The sequence below is a fragment of the Heterodontus francisci genome, chromosome 5 (genome assembly GCF_036365525.1).
Source record: "Heterodontus francisci isolate sHetFra1 chromosome 5, sHetFra1.hap1, whole genome shotgun sequence".
Lineage (NCBI taxonomy): Eukaryota > Metazoa > Chordata > Chondrichthyes > Heterodontiformes > Heterodontidae > Heterodontus > Heterodontus francisci.
Window position 1 is genome coordinate 6,272,926 of NC_090375.1, and position 21,347 is coordinate 6,294,272.

The 21,347-nt window shown below is 47.4% G+C and overlaps 1 protein-coding gene across 10 annotated transcripts in view; it reads right to left on the reverse strand.

Moving 5' to 3' along the window:
• The window catches only part of LOC137369700 (anion exchange protein 2-like), a 405,213-nt gene that overhangs the window by 233,421 nt on the left and 150,445 nt on the right, over positions 1–21,347 (reverse strand). Inside the window, exon 1 of one of the 10 annotated variants that reach the window (XM_068031051.1) lies at positions 6,160–6,321. The exons of the other annotated variants lie outside the window; for them this stretch is intronic. Within the exon in view, the coding sequence (XP_067887152.1) occupies positions 6,160–6,183 (24 nt within the window). The 5' untranslated portion in view covers positions 6,184–6,321. Of the gene's footprint in view, positions 1–6,159; positions 6,322–21,347 lie in introns of those variants that run through there. 10 annotated transcript variants of the gene reach the window in all.

The window sequence follows — 21,347 nt, forward strand, 5'->3', positions numbered from 1 at the left end:
ATTTCAGATTTCCAGCATCTGCAGTATTTTGCTTTTATTTCTGCTTAAAGACAATACAGGAATCTGGTTACCAAGACAATCTGGTTACCAAGGAGCCCAGATCAAAGACCCTTTAGAAAAGCAGAGAATTCAAGTTTATAGCACCTGACAGACAATGGGTTTCACTTTCCCAGACTTTCAGATCGTAAACAAGGAGCCATTAGCTCTGAAAATGCAAATACAAATTGCTCTTGCTAATACTTGGAAACAGAGGAAAGCCCGGGTGCTTTGGCTGTGGCCAGACTTATGGGCTCCGCATAATCGAAAAAAAAAATGACTGCTGACCTTTTGATTCTGGATAAATTCTACAGACTGAGAAATCTGGAGGCTGTAAGGAAGACCAGACGACAACGACCAGCAGTGGCAGCCTCAGGAAGGAGAGAGAGAGGGGGGGGGGGGGGAGGGGAACACCTGCTCTTAGAACACTGATACTGATACAGAGAAAGACTGCGAAGACTTGAACCCAATTTGAAAGTTGGGGTTTGCGGAGAAGGAAAAGGCCAACAGGGTCACCAGAGATTGCCTTATTCACCGAAGACCACGTCGTAAGTGCTCGGAAGAAGCGAGCAAAAAGGACATTGACTTTGAGAAGGTCAGGGAGATCTAGCCCATTGCAACTGCAAGGAGTTTGGGACTTTTAGCTACAAAGATTTAGCTTCGAGGACTGTGTAATTTATAAATGAGGTGTGATGTTTTTAAAGAATTTTAATACATCAAGAAAAATATCTTTTTCTGTAATTTGGAGTATCAGCTACTTAGAAAGTTTATGGTGATTTTTAATTTAGCTGTTACAATAAACGTCTTAAAATTTGAAACCTTGTGTAATTCTTTAAATGAATCTGGGGAGTTCTTATCTTGTGTTTTAACATAAACGGTCTCACTGACAGGTGTTACGAGACTGCTTCAGTTTCTTTTGTAAAATATGTCTTAAAGAACTTATATTTGAATTATGGACACTAAGTCATCTGAAGATTGCTGAACTTTGTATTTTAAAAAAAAAGTAAGGTCAACAGAAAATTGGTTGGTGGGTAGGTCGTACTAGAAAGCACCTGTTTGCAAAGAACCCAGCAGGGGGTTGTGTTTTGACCTGAAGAGCTATTTACAAGGAAATGACAAGCCAGGATTTGAGGTCGTCATCAGACTTGTTCCTGGAAAAAGTTGGCTTCATTTTTGAACTGTGAAAAGCCAGTTGGTTTTGCTAAAAACAGGCAACTGCAGTTTGCTTATTGACCTGCCAGAAAAATAGAGGAAAATCCAGACAGCTGATATCTTTCTCTCTTTGAAGAATCCCTGCATCTTTAAAGCAAATCCTGTTTAGCGCATGTTTCCTGTTGCCTCCGAAATTTGAAGAAATCCTGCATGTTTGCAGAAACCTTGCATCTTTGAAGGAACTTTGCATTGAATGTATGAGAATTGAAACCTTTGTTGCTGCACCTCTGATGTAAAACATATGTGAAGCCTTCTGTAGCTTCATCTCTTGAAAGCCTACAAAAACTGATCTTCAACATCGCCTGGAAGGGACTAGTCTGGGATGATCCTTGTGGCAGCCACCTATTCGTCTTTGGGACACCTCACCAAAACAAAGGACATCTTCCGTGCCTATTTTCAGGATAGGTTTTTTTTATTCCATCTATTTCTTTCTAACAGCTGACTATTCGACTGTGAGCAGCTGACCCAGACAGATTCTGTCCTCACCTGCACTTTCTAGAAAGAGATAGCCAGGGACATCAGATAGCGTGGTCACCAGGTGGCCGAGTCAATGGATGGTGATCCAGAGTGGGAACCCTGGCTGATATTTCCTCCATCACCACAAGAGGCACCCGTGCAGCACCTCGACTACTGACCGACTGGGAATTGGCTGGATAGGCTCGGGTTGTTTTCCTTTGAGCAGAGAAGGCTGAGGGGAGACCTGATTGAGGTATACAAAATTATGAGGGGCATAGATAGGAAGAAACTTTTTCCCTTAGTGGAAGTGTCAATAACCAGGGGGCATAGATTAAAGATTTAAGGGGCAGGAGGTTTAGAGGGGATTTGAGGAAAACCTTTTTCACCCAGAGGGTGGTTGGAATCTGGAACACATTGCCTGAAGGGGTGGTAGAGGCAGGAACTCTAATATTTAAGAAGTATTTAGATGACCACTTGAAATGCCATAGCATAGAAGGCTACGGGCCAAGTGCTGGAAAATGGGGTTAGAATAGATAGGCTTGATGGCCAGGGCGGACACGGTGGGCTGAAGGGCCTGTTTCTGTGCTGTATATCTATGATTCTACTGGGATAAAGGTTGGACCCTTCCTGTCCATGTGGCTCAGTTTCACAATGTACTGCTCTGTCACAAAAGGGACCATGGAGCAAGATGCTGCCAGACCTGCTGAGTGAATCCAGCATTTCTTGTTTTTGTTTCAGATTTCCAGCATCCGCAGTATTTTGCTTTTATTTTATGTGTGTTGGAATATATTATGCACACTAGCTATCACGAACTATAACGGCCCACTTACATCTTGCTGTGCGCGCTCTACTTTCTACTCAATCCAATCGGAGTCTCGAGGCATATTTAAGCTGTGTTTTTATCTCACCTACTGTCTCTGTATGTAGTAACTTGTCATCTCTCTTCCCCAACCTGCCAAAAGTTTCAGAAATCAATTTTACTCAGATATCCAGATTGGTCAACAATTCCGATTGATGTGGATGATGTAGAAGTAAAATTTGAATTTTTATGGCTGCAATATGCAGGTCAGAGGCTGGGAATTCTGCAGCAACTCCCCAAAGCCGTTCCACCATCTACAAGACTAAAGTCAGGAGTGTAATGGAATACTCTCCACTTGCCTGGATGAGTACAGCTCCAACACTCAGTCTCGGCACCATTCAGCACAAAGCAGCCTGCTTGACTGGCACCCCATCATCTTAAACATTCACTCCCTCCACCACCATCGCACAGTGGCTGTAGTGTGTACCATATACAAATGGCACTGCAACAACTTGCTAAGGCTTCTTCAACAATTCCCTCCTCTGTGACGAGCACAGCAATGTCATGGGAACACTATTATCTACAGGTTCCCCTCCAAGACACACACCATCCTGACTTCAGAACATAGGACTAGTAGGCCATTCAGCCCATCTAGCCTGCTCCACCATTCAATACGATCATGGCTGATCATCCACTTGAATGCCCTTTTCCCCACACTATCCTCATATCCCTTTATGTCATTGGTATTTAGAAATCTGTCAATTCCTGCTTTAAATATACTCAATGACTGAGCTATCACAGCCCTCTGATAAAGAAATTTCTCCTCATCTTGGTCCTAAGTGGCTTCCCCCATATTTTGAAATTGTGTCCCTTGGTTCTAGACTCCCCAACCAGGGGAAACATTTTACCTGCATCTCCCAAGTCTATCCCTTGAAGCATTTTGTAGGTTTCAATGACATCACCTCTCATTCTTCGAAACTCCAGAGAATATAGAACCAGTTTCCCCAATGTCTCTTCACTGGACAGTCCCACTATCCCGGGAACAAGTCCGGTGAACCTTCAATAAAAGCAAAATACAGCGGATGCTGGAAACCAAATAAAAACCGAAAGTGCTGTAAATACTCACCAGGTCAGGCAACATCTGTGGGGAGAGAAGCAGAGTTAACGTTTCCTGGAAGTTATGTTGAACTTGTATAAGACACTAGTTCGGCCTCAGCTGGAGTATTGCGTCCGGTTCTGGGCACTGCACTTGAGGAAAGACGTGAGGGCATTGGAGAGAGTGCAGAAAAGATTCACTGGAATGGTTCCAGGGATGAGGAATTTCAGTTATGAAGCTAGATTGGAGAAGTTAGGACTGTTTTCCTTGGAGAAGAGAAGGCTGAGAGGTGATTTGATAGAGGTATTCAAAATCATGAGGGGTCTGGACAGAGTAGATAGTGAGAAACTGTTCCCATTTGTGAAAGGATCGAGAATGAGAGGGCACAGATTTAAAGTAAAAGTAACATGAGAAAAAACTTTTTCACGCAGAGAATGGTTAAGGTCTGGAATGCACTGCCTGAGAACAAGTGGAGGCAGGTTGAATTGAAGCATTCAAAAGGGAATTAGACAGTTATATGAAAAGTATGAATGTGCAGGGTTACGGGAAGAAGGCAGGGGAATGGAACTGAGGGAGTTGCTCTTTCAAAGATCGGTGCGGACACGATGGGCTCAATGGCCTCCTCCTGCACTGTAACAATTCTGTGCCTGTGATTCTACACAATTGAAGCAAGACTTAGAAGTATATTGCCATTCCTTCACTGCCTCTGTGTCAAAATCCTGGAACTCCCTACCTAATAGCACTGTGGAACCACTTTCACGATATGGACTACAGCAATTCATGAAGGCGGCCCACCACCATCTTCTCAAGGGCAACTAGGGATGGAAATTAAATGTTGGCCTAGCCAGTGGCACCCACAACCCAAAAATGAGAAAAGCCACACACGCTCACATGCATCAGTGGCTCGTGACCTGCAGTGACCCTTCTCTACCCAGAGGCACTGATAGTTCTTGCCCATATTCTCATCTCATTGAAATCAAAACTCATCGCATTTTCATTGCCATCTGTGGAGCTCCTCACCTCCTTCAATAACAATGTGCATTCATCTAGCACCTTTAATACAATAAAATGTCCCAAGGTGCTTCACAGGAGTATTATCAGACAAAACTGGAGATATTAAGGCAGGTGATCAAAAGCTTGGTCAAAGAGGTAGGTTTTAAGGAGTGTTTTAAAGGAGAGAGAGATAGAGAGATGAAGAGATTTAGGGAGGTAATTGCAGAGCTTAGGGTTTAGACAGCTGAAGGCATAGCTGCCAATGACAGATCAATTAAAATCAGGGATGCTCTAGAGCTTGTGAAGAGTCTGGTTCAGCCTCAGACTGCGGCCAGAGACAGGGATGGAGTCAATGGCTAGGAAATGCTGTTTATAGTGGGGACCAAAGAAAATGGCTTCAGTCTTTCTAATAGCTAACTGGAGGAAATTTCTGCTCATTCAGTACTGGATGTCAGACAAGCAGCATGACAAAGCAGAGACAGTGAACAGGTCGAGTGAGATGGTGGTGAGGCAGAGCTGGGTGTCAGCAGTGTACATGTGGAACCTGACGTTGCGTTGTTAGATGATGTCGCCATGGGGCAGCATGTGGATGAGTAATAGGAGGGGGAGCCAAGGATAGATCCATAGGGGACACCAGAGGTAACAGTGTGGGAACAGGAAGAGAAGCCATTGCAGGTGATTCTCTGGCTAAGATTAGAATCGTTACAGTGCAGGAGGTGGCCATTCGGCCCATCGTGTCCACACTGGCTCTTTGAAAGAGCAATTCCCTCAGTTCCATTCCCCTGCCTTCTCCCCGTAACCCTGCACATTCTTCCTTTTCATATAACTGTCTAATTCCCTTTTGAATGCTTCAATTGAACCTGCCTCCACCACGTTCTCAGGCAGCGCATTCCAGACCTTAACCACTCACTGTGTGAAAAAGTTTTTCCTCATGTCACTTTTGCTTCTCTTAGCAAATACTTTAAATCTGTGCCCTCTCGTTCTCGATCCTTTCACGAGTGGGAACAGTTTCTCTCTATCTACTCTGTCCAGACCCCTCATGATTTTCCAGGTGAGAGCAGTCCCAACCAGTTGGACAACTGGGTGGAGAGGAGTTGGAGGAGGATGGTGTGGTCAACCCTGTCAAAGGCATGGTCACAGTCACACTGGGTGCCATTTCTGACTTTAATAATGGCTATTTCAGACTTTCTACTTCCTGTTCCGGACAGGCTTTAAAAATCCAAGCAATATTAATAGCTTTCCCTTTCTCTTTTCATCCTTGGTGCCAAGCTCAGCCCTCTGTCTTGGCTTCATTACTTTAAAAAAAAGATAATAGCCCAGAAACATTGCATCTGTACACAGCCCCAACTGGGAACACGAGTGTGAAAATGTACACACTATTAGCAAGCTGTTGGAGTCATTACTTCAGAATTAAAACAAACACCAGCCAAACAGGACAGTCAGCAGAGCAGAGTGGCTGCACTGAGAGAGAATTCTGTCCTTCTCCCACTCCACTCTCTGTTAACTTAACAAACCAAAGCTTTCAATTAATGTGCTGCCCCCTCCTCTCCTCCTGGCAGGGCCTTACCTCATAACTCAAGAGGAATTCCATAGAGAATCACCCAGGGTCAGACTACTCGCCAAATGTATCAGCAGGGCACATGGGAATGAATTTCAAGCTCACTGTAAGTTAAGGTAAGTGACACCTTCCATTAGCAATTCTCTCCTAATCATCAGGAGGGTTGTGAACTTGTGTCAGTGTGGGCTGTTCCCGCCGAGGACAGTCACAGTCCAACAGTTACTCATTAACTCACTCAATCAACAGCAGACAAGGAACCTTTCCAGATCACGGGACCATTTTCTCTGATACGGCATCCTCTCAGAGTAGAGTCACGAACTCTGGATGAACCTTTCCTGGAGATTTCATCACATGACCCCCGATCGCCCTGCCAGTCAAAACTAGCTTTTCCCATCTCCGATATTTTTGTTACTGACAAATAAAAGTATTCAAAGAAAATGATTAAAAACAATGTTTTCAAAGGCTCCTTTGATTTTTCTCCTGGATTTGTTGGCAGCATTATCCTGGAGATTAATCATTAATTTCTGGAGAGACTCCAGGGCGATCCTTGAGGGTTGGCAATCCTAACCTCAAGTCTACATTGTTTTGGAACAGTAGCATATGCACCAGGATGGATGGGTAGTGTCACTGGACTGTTCAAACATACAGCCCAGGGGTGGCTGTGGGATTCCCCCTTCATGAGTCTGAGTGCAGTGTTGATCGCTCTCCCTCTCCCCTACTGCTCATGTTAAGTAATCTTGATAAACAACTGGTTAGGTCCTAGCTGGAGTACTCTGTCCAATTCTGTGCACCACACTTTAGGAAGAATGTGAAGGCCTAAGAGATTTACGAGAATGGTACCATGGAGGAGGGAGTTCAGTTATGTGGAAAGACTGGAGAACCTGCGATTGCTCTCCTTAGGTTAAGGGGAGATTTAATACAGGTGTTCAAACTTATGAATGCTTTTGATGAGAAAAAATATGGAGAAATATGAAGAGGTAACAGAGAGGGTTGATGTGGACAATACAGCTGATGTGGTGTATATGAACTTCCAAAAGGCCACACAATAAACTTGTGAGCATGGAATAAAAGGGGCGGTAGCAACATAGATACGGAATTGGCTGAGTGACAGGAAACAAAGAGCAGTGGTTAATGGATGTTTTTCGGGTGGGAGGAAGGTTTGTAGCCGAGTTCCCCAGGGATCAGTGTTGGGACCCTTGCTTTTCCTGATATAGATTAATGACGGAGACCTTGCTGTACAGGGCACAATTTCAAAGTCTGCGAATGATATGAAACTTGGAAGCATTGTGAAGTGTGAGGAGGATAGTGTAGAACTTCAAAAGGATATAGACAAGTTGGTGGAATGGACAGACAGATGGCAGATGAAGTTCTATGCAGAGAAATGTGAAGTGATTCATTTGGTAAGAAGAACATGGAGAGAGAATATAAAATAAAGCGGGTGCAGGAGCAGAGGGCCTTGTCCAATCTACACCTTCTCCTTCGTTATCTCTTGCCCCACCCCCGCTTTACTTGCTTAAAACCTTTCACATTTCTAATATCAACTAGTTCTGAAGAAGGGTCACTGACCTGAAACGTTAGCTCTGCTTCTCTCTCTCCACAGATGCTGCCAGACCTGCTGAGTATTTCCAGCATATCTTGCTTATATTACAGAGTTAAAGTAATTGGTAAAAGAAGCAAAAGTGACATGAGGAAAGACCTTTTCACACAGCGAGTTGGTAAGGTCTGGAATGCACTGCCTGAGAGTGTGGTGGAGGCAGGTTCAATTGAAACATTCAAAAGGGAATTAGACTGTTGTCTGAAAACATAAGAACATAAGAAATAGGAGCAGGAGTAGACCATTCAGCCCTTCGAGCCTGCTCCGCCATTCAATGAGATCATGGCTGATGTTTTTAATATGTAGAAATCAATCAGTCTCCGTCTTGAACATACTCAATGACTGAGCCTCCACAGCCCTATGGGGCAGAGAATTCCAAAGATTCACCACCCTCTGAGTGAAGAAATTCCTCAACTCCTCTGGTTCTAGACACCCCAGCCAGGGGGAAATATCCTTCCTGCATCAACCCTGTCAAGCCCTGTAAAAATCATAGGAAACATGAGCAGGAGTACTAACCCTCTGACAGTGCAGCGCTGCCTCAGTACTGACCCTCCAACAGTGCAACTCTCCCTCAGTACTGACCCTACGATAGTGCAGCACTCCCTCAGTACTGACCCTCCAACAGTGCAACTCTCCCTCAGTACTGACCCTCCGACAGTGCAAATCTCCCACAGTACTGACCCTCCGACAGTGCAACTCTCCCTCAGTACTGATGCTCCGACAGTGCAACTCTCCCTCAGTACTGACCCTCCAACAGTGCAACTCTCCCTCAGTACTGACCCTACGATAGTGCAGCACTCCCTCAGTACTGACCCTCCAACAGTGCAACTCACCCTCAGTACTGACCCTCCGACAGTGCAACTCTCCCTCAGTACTGACCCTACGATAGTGCGGCGCTCCCTCAGTACTGACCCTCCAACAATGTGGCGCTCCCTCAGTACTGAACCTCCGATAGTGCGGCGCTCCCTCAGTCCTGACCCTCCAACAGTGCAACTCTCCCTCAGTACTGACCCTACGATAGTGCAGCACTCCCTCAGTAATGACCCTCTGACAGTGCAACTCTCCCTCAGTACTGACGCTCCGACAGTGGAACTATCCCTCAGTACCGACCCTCCGACAGTGCAACTCTCCCTCAGTACTGACCCTCCGACAGTGCAACTCCCCCTCAGTACTGACCCTCCAACAGTGCAACTCTCCCTCAGTAATGACCCTCCGACAGTGCAACTCTCCCTCAGTACTAACCCTCCAACAGTGCGACTCTCCCTCAGTACTGACCCTCCAACAGTGCAGGGCTCCCTCAGGACTGACCCTCCGACAGTGAAGCGCTCCCTCAGTACTATACTGGGAGTGCCAGCTTCGATGTTGTGCTCAAGTCTCTGGATTGGGACTATGAAACCACAAGTTTCTGACTCAGAAGTGAGACTGCTACTCACTGAGCCACAGCTGACATCTGAGTGATTGGTTTATAGAGCTGCAGAGTCGTACAGCACAGAAACAGGCCCTTCAGCCCACCGCGTCCAGGCCGACCATAATGCCTATCTATACTAATCCCACCTGCCTGCATTAATTCCATATCCCTCTATGCCTTGCTCATTCAAGCACCTGTCCAGATGCCTCTTAAATGTTGCTACTGTTCCTGCCTCCACCACCTCCTCAGGCAGCTCATTCCAGATACCCACTATTCTTTGTGTGAAAAATTTACCCCTTTGATCCCCTTTAAACCTCCTCCCTCTCACCTTAAATCTATGCCCTCTAGTTTTAGTCACCCCTACCATGGGAAACAGACTCTGGCTATCTACCCTATCTATGCCTCTCATAATTTTATATACCTCCATCATGTCCCCGCTCAGCCTCCTTCACTCCAGGGAAAACAGACCCAGCCGATCCAATCTCTCTTTATAACTCAAGCCCTCCAAACCAGGCAACATCCTTGTGAATCTTTTCTGCACCCTCTCTAGCTTAATCACATCATTCCTGTAGTGCGGCGACCAGAACTGCACACAGTACTCCAAATGCGGCCTCACCAACATTATGTACAACTGTAACATGACGTCCCAACTCTTGTATTCAATGCCTCGGCCGAAGAAGGTAAGCATGCCATATGCCTTCTTCACCACCCTGTCTACCTGTGTTGCCACTTTCAGGGAACTATGTACTTGCACCCCACGGTCTCTCTGCTCAACAACACTCCCCAGGGCCCTGCCATTCACTGTATATGTCCTGCCCTGGTTTAACTTCCCAAAATGCATCACTTCGCACTTGTCTGCATTAAATTCCATTTGCCAATCCCTTGCCCACTTTCCCAGTTGATCTATATCCTGTTGTAACCTTCGACAACCTTCTTCACTGTCCACTATACCACCAATTTTGGTGTCATCTGCAAACTTACTAATCATGCCCCTTACATTCACATCCAAGTCATTAATTTATATGACAAATAACAGAGGGCCCAGCACCGATCCCTGCAGCACACCACTGGTCACTGGCCTCCAATCTGAAAAACAACCCTCCACTACCACCCTCTGCCTCCTATCACCAAGCCAATTTTGTATCCAATTTGCTAGCTCACCCTGGATCCCGTGTGTTCGAACCTTCTGGACCAGCCTACCATACGGGACCTTGTCAAAGGCCTTGCTAAAGTCCACGTAGACAACGTCCATCGCCCTGCCCTCGTCAATCCTCTTGGTCACCTCCTCGAAAAACTCAATCAAATTCGTGAGACATGATTTCCCACGCACAAAGCCATGCTGACTATCTCTAATCAGACCATGCCTTTCCAAATGCATATAAATCTGGTCTCTCAGAATCCCTTCCAATAACTTTCCCACCACTGATGTAAGGCTCACCGGCCTGTAGTTCCCTGGCTTATCCCTGCTGCCCTTCTTAAATAAAGGCACAACACTAGCTATCCTCCAGTCTTCCGGTACCTCACCCGTGGCTAACGATGATACAAAAATCTCTGCCAGGGCCCCAGCAATCTCCTCCCTTGCTTCACATAGCATCCGAGGAAACACCTGGTCAGGCCCTGGGGATTTATCCACCTTAATGCGTTTCAAAGCCTCCAACACCTCGTCCTCTGTAATGTTGATATGCTCCAGGATATCACTGTTCCCTCCCTTGAACTCACTAGCTTCCATGACCTTCTCCACAGTAAATACAGATGAGAAATATTCATTTAAGACCTTGCCCATTTCCCGTGGCTCCACACATAGATTACCACACTGATCCTTAAGGGGACCTACTCTCTCCCTAGCTACCCTTTTAATATACTTATAGAATCTTTCAGCATTCTCCTTTATCTTTTCTGCCAGGGAAATCTCATGGCCCCTTTTCACCCTCCTAATTTCCTTCTTAAGTGTAGTCCTACATCCCCTATACTCCTCGAGGGACTCGCTCGATCCCAGCTGCCTCTACCTGACATATGCCTCCTTCTTTGTCCTGACCTGACCCTCAATATCCCTCATCAACCAAGGTTCCCTAAACTTGCCAGCCTTGCCCTTCAATCTAACAGGAACATGCCGGCACTGAACTCTTCCTATCTCACTTTTAAAAGCCTCCCACTTGCCAGACGTCCCTTTACCTGTAAATAGCCTCTCCCATTCAACTTTTGAGAGTTCCTGTCTGATGCCATCGAAATTAGCCTTCCCCCAATTTAGGACCTCAATCTGAGGACCAGTCCTATCCTTTTCCACCACTATCTTGAAGCTAATAGAGTTATGATCACTGGTTCCAAAGTGCTCCCCCACTGACACATCAACCACCTGCCCATCCTCATTTCCTAAGAGGAGGTCGAGTGTCGCCCCTTCTCTAGTAGGGCCATCACATACTGCTTCAGAAAACTATCCTGGACACACTTAACAAATTCTTCCCCATCTGATTCCTTATCACTAAGACAGTCCCAGTCAATAGTAGGGAAGTTAAAATCACCTACTATTACAACACTATAATTCCTACACCTATCTGTGATTTCCCTACATATATGCTCCTCCACTTCCCTCTGACTATTGGGGGGCCTATAGTATAATCCCATCAAAGTGATCACCCCTTTCTTATTGCTAAGTTCTACCCATATGGCCTCGCTGGACATTCCCCCCGGGATATCCTCTCTAAGTACTGCCGTGATGTCCTCCCCAATCAATAGTGCAACTCCCCCTCCTCTCTTACCTCCACCGCTGTCACGCCGGAAGGATCAATACCCCGGAACATTGAGCTGCCAGTCCTGCCCAACCCTCAACCACGTTTCCATAATAGCTATATCACAATCCCATGTACCGATCCATACTCTGAGTTCATCTGCCTTACCTGTAAGGCTTCTTGCATTAAAGTAAATGCAGTTTAGCCTACCAGACCTTCCACGTTCCCTGTCCTGTCCCTGCCCGGCCTGCCTACTGTACTTGCTTGCTTTAACCTCTACATTTGCCTCAACTATCTCATCTGAGAGACTACTACTTTGGGTCCCACCCCCCTGCAAGACTAGTTTAAACCCTCCCGCGTAGTACTAGCGAACCTCCCCGCAAGGATATTGGTCCCCTTCCAGTTCAGATGCAACCCGTCCCTCTTGTACAGGTCACCTCTGCACCAGAAGAGATCCCAATGATCCAAGTAGCTGAAGCCCTCCCGCCTACACCAGCTCTTCAGCCACCCATTCATTTACCTTCTCCTCCTATTCCTACCCTCACTAGCACGTGACACAGGGAGTAGTCCTGAAATTACAACCCTAGAAGTCCTGCTTTTTAACCTTCTGCCTAACTCCCTAAATTCACTATGCAGGACCTCATCTCTCTTCCTGCCTATGTCGTTAGTACCAATATGGACCACGACCGCTGGCTGCTCACCCTCCCCTTTCAGAATGTCCTGCAGCCGTTCTGAGACATCCTTGACCCTAACACCAGGGAGGCAACATACCATCCTGGAGTCTGGTTTGCGGCCACAGAAACGCCTATCTGTACCCCTTCGATAGAATCCCCTGTCACTATAGCTCTTCCACCCCTTCTGTTTCATGCACTCCACTCCATCCTCAACTCAGAGCTATCTACAGTTAAAAAAACACTCTAACAAGAAAATGTTTTTTTTTTACTCAAGGATATGGCCTGTCCTGGAGTATTTGATGAGCAATGTATTACTTCAGTTGTCAGGATACATAGAATTAAGGTCAGGATTAATTAATTTGAAATATTCCTTCTTCCCCAACAGCAGTTACACAGTGAATCCTGAGCTGGGTCTCACCTGGAACTGAATTTGACCATACAGTGAAGGTACAGTCACTGCCATCCTGCTGTCAATGGAGTCTCTAAATCACGCTCTCTCTCGTACGTTACCAAAGCCGAAAGTTTACCCGTCTCAATATCCCTGCGTTAAAACAATCTGCTGTTATTAGAAGCAGTCTGGAATGTGCTAATCGGCTGCCTCCATGTGCTTTTCACTCATTCAGTCTCAGTAACCATTTACGGCCAATGCAAGCGAGCTTGTTCCATTTAGATTACACACCTTAAGCCTCAAACTTCTTTCGTTTACCCAGTGAATAGACTTATGGTGGAGAGGACAGAGCACTGAGTTCGTTGTTATTGCAGGAAAAGAGCAGGATGAGAACGAACCCATTGCTTCTGTGCTGAACCAAACCAGGCTAAATCCAAAACAATCCATGCCAGCAAATATGAGTCAGCTGTAATCTACTTACAACAGGTCAATTTATGTCAGATTCATCAGTTCCAAGAGACCACAGCAAGCACCCACACCCATCCTTAAAGCTTGTCACAAGTTCCAACAAGGTCCTCACTACACTCAGCAAGTTCAGATGCCATAACATCCACAATTGCAACACACCTCCCACAATGAATATCTCACAGTTAGTTAACGGAGATGGGCATGAGGGGTTGGGAGGAGGTGTGGTGGGGAACAGAGGCTACTGTGAGCAGGAGATGCAAAATAAGGACACAGAGAGCACAAAGAAACAGTCGTGCAGCAGTAATGTTACTGGACTAGTAATCCAGAGAATGTGAGCTCAAATCCCACTGCAGCAATTTGAAATCAGTGTAAAAAAATCTGGAAATAAAAAGTTGGGATGAGCAAAAGTAAACTTTTGGATTATCAGAAAAACACAACTTGGTTCATTAATATCCTATAGGGAAGGAAACCTGCCGTCTTTTCCTGATTCAACCTAGATTTGATTCCAGTTCCACATCAGCATGGTTGACTGTGAAACGCTCTCTCAAAGGGTTTTGGTAGACGGGGCAGAAACTGATTCCACTAGCAGGAGGGTCAGTAACCAGAGGACACAGAGTTAAGATATTTAAAAAATATCCAGCAGTGAAATGAAGAGAATTCTTTTTACACAGTGAGTTGTTGTGATCTGGAATGTGCTGCCTGAAAGGGAATTGGATTAAAACCTGAAAAAGAAATATTTGCTGATAGGGCTATGGGGAAAGAGTGGCGTGACTGGGGACTGAGGGCTAAAGGGGATTCTACAGGAGAGAAGTGGGATTGGGGAGTGTTATCGAGGGGATTCTACAGGAGAGGGGTGGGATTGGGGAGTGTTATCGAGGGGATTCTACAGGAGAGGGGTGGGATTGGGGAGTGTTATCGAGGGGATTCTACAGGAGAGGGGTGGGATTGGGGAGTGTTATCGAGGGGATTCTACAGGAGAGGGGTGGGATTGGGGAGTGTTATCGAGGGGATTCTACAGGAGAGGGGTGGGATTAGGGAGTGTTATCGAGGGGATTCTACAGGAGAGGGGTGGGATTGGGGAGTGTTATCGAGGGGATTCTACAGGAGAGGGGTGGGATTAGGGAGTGTTATCGAGGGGATTCTACAGGAGAGGGGTGGGATTGGGGAGTGTTATCGAGGGGATTCTACAGGAGAGGGGTGGGATTAGGGAGTGTTATCGAGGGGATTCTACAGGAGAGGGGTGGGATTGGGGAGTGTTATCGAGGGGATTCTACAGGAGAGGGGTGGGATTAGGGAGTGTTATCGAGGGGATTCTACAGGAGAGGGGTGGGATTGGGGAGTGTTATCGAGGGGATTCTACAGGAGAGGGGTGGGATTGGGGAGTGTTATCGAGGGGATTCTACAGGAGAGGGGTGGGATTAGGGAGTGTTATCGAGGGGATTCTACAGGAGAGGGGTGGGATTAGGGAGTGTTATCGAGGGGATTCTACTGGAGAGGGGTGGGATTGGGGAGTGTTATCGAGGGGATTCTACAGGAGAGGGGTGGGATTGGGGAGTGTTATCGAGGGGATTCTACAGGAGAGGGGTGGGATTAGGGAGTGTTATCGAGGGGATTCTACAGGAGAGGGGTGGGATTGGGGAGTGTTATCGAGGGGATTCTACAGGAGAGGGGTGGGATTGGGGAGTGTTATCGAGGGGATTCTACAGGAGAGGGGTGGGATTGGGGAGTGTTATCGAGGGGATTCTACAGGAGAGGGGTGGGATTGGGGAGTGTTATCGAGGGGATTCTACAGGAGAGGGGTGGGATTGGGGAGTGTTATCGAGGGGATTCTACAGGAGAGGGGTGGGATTAGGGAGTGTTATCGAGGGGATTCTACAGGAGAGGGGTGGGATTGGGGAGTGTTATCGAGGGGATTCTACAGGAGAGGGGTGGGATTAGGGAGTGTTATCGAGGGGATTCTACAGGAGAGGGGTGGGATTGGGGAGTGTTATCGAGGGGATTCTACAGGAGAGGGGTGGGATTAGGGAGTGTTATCGAGGGGATTCTACAGGAGAGGGGTGGGATTGGGGAGTGTTATCGAGGGGATTCTACAGGAGAGGGGTGGGATTAGGGAGTGTTATCGAGGGGATTCTACAGGAGAGGGGTGGGATTGGGGAGTGTTATCGAGGGGATTCTACAGGAGAGGGGTGGGATTGGGGAGTGTTATCGAGGGGATTCTACAGGAGAGGGGTGGGATTAGGGAGTGTTATCGAGGGGATTCTACAGGAGAGGGGTGGGATTAGGGAGTGTTATCGAGGGGATTCTACAGGAGAGGGGTGGGATTGGGGAGTGTTATCGAGGGGATTCTACAGGAGAGGGGTGGGATTGGGGAGTGTTATCGAGGGGATTCTACAGGAGAGGGGTGGGATTAGGGAGTGTTATCGAGGGGATTCTACAGGAGAGGGGTGGGATTGGGGAGTGTTATCGAGGGGATTCTACAGGAGAGGGGTGGGATTGGGGAGTGTTATCGAGGGGATTCTACAGGAGAGGGGTGGGATTGGGGAGTGTTATCGAGGGGATTCTACAGGAGAGGGGTGGGATTGGGGAGTGTTATCGAGGGGATTCTACAGGAGAGGGGTGGGATTGGGGAGTGTTATCGAGGGGATTCTACAGGAGAGGGGTGGGATTAGGGAGTGTTATCGAGGGGATTCTACAGGAGAGGGGTGGGATTGGGGAGTGTTATCGAGGGGATTCTACAGGAGAGGGGTGGGATTGGGGAGTGTTATCGAGGGGATTCTACAGGAGAGGGGTGGGATTAGGGAGTGTTATCGAGGGGATTCTACAGGAGAGGGGTGGGATTGGGGAGTGTTATCGAGGGGATTCTACAGGAGAGGGGTGGGATTGGGGAGTGTTATCGAGGGGATTCTACAGGAGAGGGGTGGGATTGGGGAGTGTGATCGAGGGGATTCTACAGGAGAGGGGTGGGATTGGGGAGTGTTATCGAGGGGATTCTACAGGAGAGGGGTGGGATTAGGGAGTGTTATCGAGGGGATTCTACAGGAGAGGGGTGGGATTGGGGAGTGTTATCGAGGGGATTCTACAGGAGAGGGGTGGGATTGGGGAGTGTTATCGAGGGGATTCTACAGGAGAGGGGTGGGATTGGGGAGTGTTATCGAGGGGATTCTACAGGAGAGGGGTGGGATTGGGGAGTGTTATCGAGGGGATTCTACAGGAGAGGGGTGGGATTAGGGAGTGTTATCGAGGGGATTCTACAGGAGAGGGGTGGGATTGGGGAGTGTTATCGAGGGGATTCTACAGGAGAGGGGTGGGATTGGGGAGTGTTATCGAGGGGATTCTACAGGAGAGGGGTGGGATTGGGGAGTGTTATCGAGGGGATTCTACAGGAGAGGGGTGGGATTAGGGAGTGTTATCGAGGGGATTCTACAGGAGAGGGGTGGGATTGGGGAGTGTTATCGAGGGGATTCTACAGGAGAGGGGTGGGATTGGGGAGTGTTATCGAGGGGATTCTACAGGAGAGGGGTGGGATTGGGGAGTGTTATCGAGGGGATTCTACAGGAGAGGGGTGGGATTGGGGAGTGTTATCAAGGGGATTCTACAGGAGAGCGCAGAGAATGAGGACTGGAGGAGCTCTCTTGAAGGTATGCTGTAGGAGAGAGGTGCAGGTAGCTGAATGCTCAACAGTTTCCTCCTCTGTAGATACACAGAACAGGCAGCATTTGAAAGATAGGTGATCAGTTCTGATACAAGTCCCACTAAAAAATGGTTCACCTGTCTGTTCTTCAAATTAAATGGCCTGCTGAGTAGTTGGAGCATTTTCTGTTTTTATTTCAGGATAACCAGCAACCCCAGAGTTCCTTTTATCGCTGAAAAAAAATCATTCTGCTTAGGTTCTCAAGCCTTTCATTTTTCTCGAGTTTTTCTATTTGTCACTTCACAGTGACTCAGATATTTAAAAAGAACTTTACTAATCCCTCCTTAAGCTTCTGTGTCCCTTACTTCTCCATAGCGGCTAAAGAAAAACCATACAAACATTCAGAATTCCTGCAGCACTGAGTTGAGAAAAACAACTGTTTTTGATCGAATCAGCACACAGCCAGTCTGCTTAGAAACCTCATTGCGGAATCTGGAGGTTTCCTGCTGGGTGCTGCTGACAAACTGAGTCTTCAACACTTTCAACAGCAAAACTCAGCACCATTCCATAAGTCAAACAGCTGATTACTGAGCTATGGGTCTTCCCATGGGAAATTCTCCGCTCAAGTCGCAGCCAGCTCAGTGTTATGGGTCTCTCCATGAGAAATCTTCCACTCCAGTCCCAGCCTACTCCAAGAATTACAGGTCTACACATGGGTAATCTTCCAGGTCAGTCACAGGCTTCCCCAGGCCTCCCCTTTCTCTGATCAAAACTACCACCAGGCACTGACTTATTCCTCAGTAGGGTTTGCATCTGCTCAGTATTCAAGTTGCCAATTTGAATCAGCGAGGGCAGCGAGGTGAACGAGATTTGAGAGGAAAAGGATGCAGCGTTTTGAATGCGCTGAAGTTTACAAAGGGTGGACAACTGGAGATCAGCCAGGAGAGCATTGGTATAGTCGAGAATGGAAGTGACAAAGGCAGGAGTGAGAGCTTTGGCAGCATTTGAGCAGAGGACGGAGGATTCAACCTGGGAATTTCCCCCCCACTGGTGCAGCCTTGGAATGATTAACAGATGTTCCCACTTGAACAGGGTCTGAAACGTCACCAGTGGTACTCAGTGGATGCTGGGACTTAAACTGGGTGATAAAACCAAAGTTATCAGGAACGTGACCCACGAAAGGTAAAAATACACATCTAGGCTATGGCTCAGCTCCAAATATCTGGTTGGTTAAACAGCTGCTCTGACTTCCTTGATGTGAGAGTTTGGTTTCTTCTTGCTTATGCTACTACTTTGTCATTTAACCATCGTTTGCTCTCCACCAAATCACTTTTCTGCTCATGCTTTCTCTTGCGCCTGTGGTCTTACCCTCTTTCTCTGTTTGTTCAGATAAACTGCTCTGTTTTCGATTAATTCTTGGAATGGGGGCTTCGCTGGCAAGGCCAGCATTTAGTGCACATCTTCAGTTTGCTACAACTGAGTGGCTTGCCAGGTCACTTCAGAGGACAGTTTGGATTCAACCACACAAACAAGAAATGCTGGATTCACTCAGCAGGTCTGGCAGCATCTGTGGAAAGAGAAGCAGAGTTAACGTTTCGGGTCAGTGACCCGAAACGTTAACTCTGCTTCTCTTTCCACAGATGCTGCCAGACCTACTGAGTGAATCCAGCATTTCTTGTTTTTGTTTCAGATTTCCAGCATCCGCAGTATTTTGCTTTTATTATATTGGATTCAACCACATTGCGGCGGCACAGTGGCGCAGTGGTTAGCACCGCAGCCTCACAGCTCCAGGGACCCGGGTTCAATTCTGGGTACTGCCTGTGTGGAGTTTGCAAGTTCTCCCTGTGACCACGTGGGTTTCCTCCGGGTGCTCCGGTTTCCTCACACAGCCAAAGACTTGCAGGTTGATAGGTAAATTGGCCATTATAAATTGCCCCTAGTGTAGGTGGTAGGGATTATGGGATTACTGCAGGGTTAGTATAAATGGGTGGTTGTTGGTCAGCACAGACTCGGTGGGCCGAAGGCCCTGTTTCAGTGCTGGATCTCTAAATAAATAAATAAAGGTCTGGAGTTACACACAAGCCAGAATGGGTAAGGATGGCAGATTTCCTTCCCTAAAGGACATTAGTGAACCAGATGGGTTTTTACGACAATCCGGTAGTTTCATGGTCACCAATATTTAGACTAGTTTTTTATTCTCGAATTAACTAATTGGATTTAAATTCCCCAGCTGCCATGGTGAGATTTCAACTCATGTCTTCGGATCATTAGTCCAGGCTGCTGGACAAGGGGACTGCTGGGTAAGTTAGCCTATATATTCGGGCAGTTTAAAATAACTTACCTTTTGTTGCAGCAGCGTTTTCTGAAGCAGCGATAGTACGAGTGAGGTGTCAGCTGGGAAGGTGAGTTTCAGTTTAAAATAACTTACCTTTTGTTTCGGCGGACACGGGGACTACTGGGTAAGTAAACCTATATATTCGGGCAGTTGCTAAACCCGAAACACTACACGTGTAGTGTCTCCCACCCATCCTCCTCCTCTAACCAAAAAAAAAGGACTCTTGTGTGGACGGTTTGGTAAGGTAAGGTTTTCCTTTTTTTTATAAAATCTCTGTTGTCAATTTAGTGCAGAGGGGATGGAAGCTAGGGCAGTTGCATGCTCCTCTTGCAGGATGTGGGAGGTGAGGGTCACCACTGGTGTCCCTGCTGACTTCACCTGTGAGAAGTGCACCCAACTCCAGCTCCTCGCAGACTGCGTTAGGGAACTGGAGCTGGAGCTGGATGAACTTCGGATCATTCAGGAGGCTGAGGGGGTGATAGAGAGCAGTTATAGGGAAGTAGTGACACCTAAGTTACAGGATAAAGGTAGCTGGGTGACCGTCAGGGGAGGGAAAGGGAATAGACGCACAGTGCAGGGAGGCCGTTCCCCTCAATAATACGGATACCGTTTTGGATATGGTTGGGGGGGACGACCTACCAGAGGAAAGCCACAGTGGCCAGGTCTCTGGCACTGAGCCTGGTTCAGAAGGGAAGGGGGGAGAATAGGAGAGCGATAGTGATAGGAGATTCAGTGGTTAGAGGAAGAGACAGGAGATTCTGTGGTCGCGAGCGAGACTCCCGGATGGTATGTTGCATCCCGGGTGCCAGGGTCAGGGATGTCTCGGATCGAGTCCAAAGGATTCTTAAGGGGGAGGGGGAGCAGCCAGAGGTCGTGGTACATATCGGTACCAATGACATAGCTAGGAAAAGGGATGAGGACCTGAAAAGCGAATATAGGGAGTTAGGTTGGAAGCTAAAAGGCAGGACGAGCAGAGTAGTAATCTCAGGATTGATACCAGTGCCACGTGCTAGTGAGGCTAGAAACAGAGAGCGCGTGCAGCTGAACACATGGCTACAGAGCTGGTGTAGGAGGGAGGGCTTCAGATATGTGGATCACTGGGATACCTTCTGGGGAAGGTGGGACCTGTGCAAGGACGGGTTGCATCTGAACTGGAGGGGCACCAATATCCTGGGCGGGAGGTTTGCTAGAGCTCTTCGGGAGGGTTTAAACTAGTTTGGCAGGGGGATGGGAACCAGAGCCACGGATCAGTGGATGGGGTAGCTGTTGAACAGGCAGATACCGAGTGCAGAGAGTCTGTCAGGAAGGTTAGACAGTTGACAGGGTAAAGTTGCAGCCAGTATGATGGGTTGAAGTGTGTCTATTTTAACGCAAGAAGTGTCAGGAATAAGGGTGATGAACTTAGAGCATGGATCATTACTTGGAGCTATGATGTTGTGGCCATTACGGAGACGTGGCTATCACAGGGGCAGGAATGGATGTTGGATGTTCCAAGATTTAGATGTTTCAAAAGGAATAGGGAGGGAGGTAAAAGAGGTGGGGGAGTGGCATTGTTAATCAGGGATAGTATCACAGCTGCAGAAAGGGAGGTTGTCGAGGACGGTTTGTGTACTGAGTCTTTATGGGTAGAAGTCAGAAACAGGAAAGGAGCAGTCACTTTGTTGGGAGTTTTCTATCGACCCCCCAATAGCAACAGAGACATGGAGGAACAGATTGGGAGGCAGATTTTGGAAAGGTGCAGAAGTAACAGGGTTGTTGTCATGGGTGACTTCAACTTCCCCAATATTGATTGGAACCTCCTTAGTGCAAATAGTTTGGATGGAGCAGTTTTTGTCAGGTGTGTCCAGGAAGGTTTCCTGACTCAATATGTAGATAGGCCGACTAGAGGGGAGGCTATGTTGGACTTGGTGCTTGGCAACGAACCAGGCCAGGTGGCAGATCTCTCGGTGGGAGAGCATTTCGGTGATAGTGAT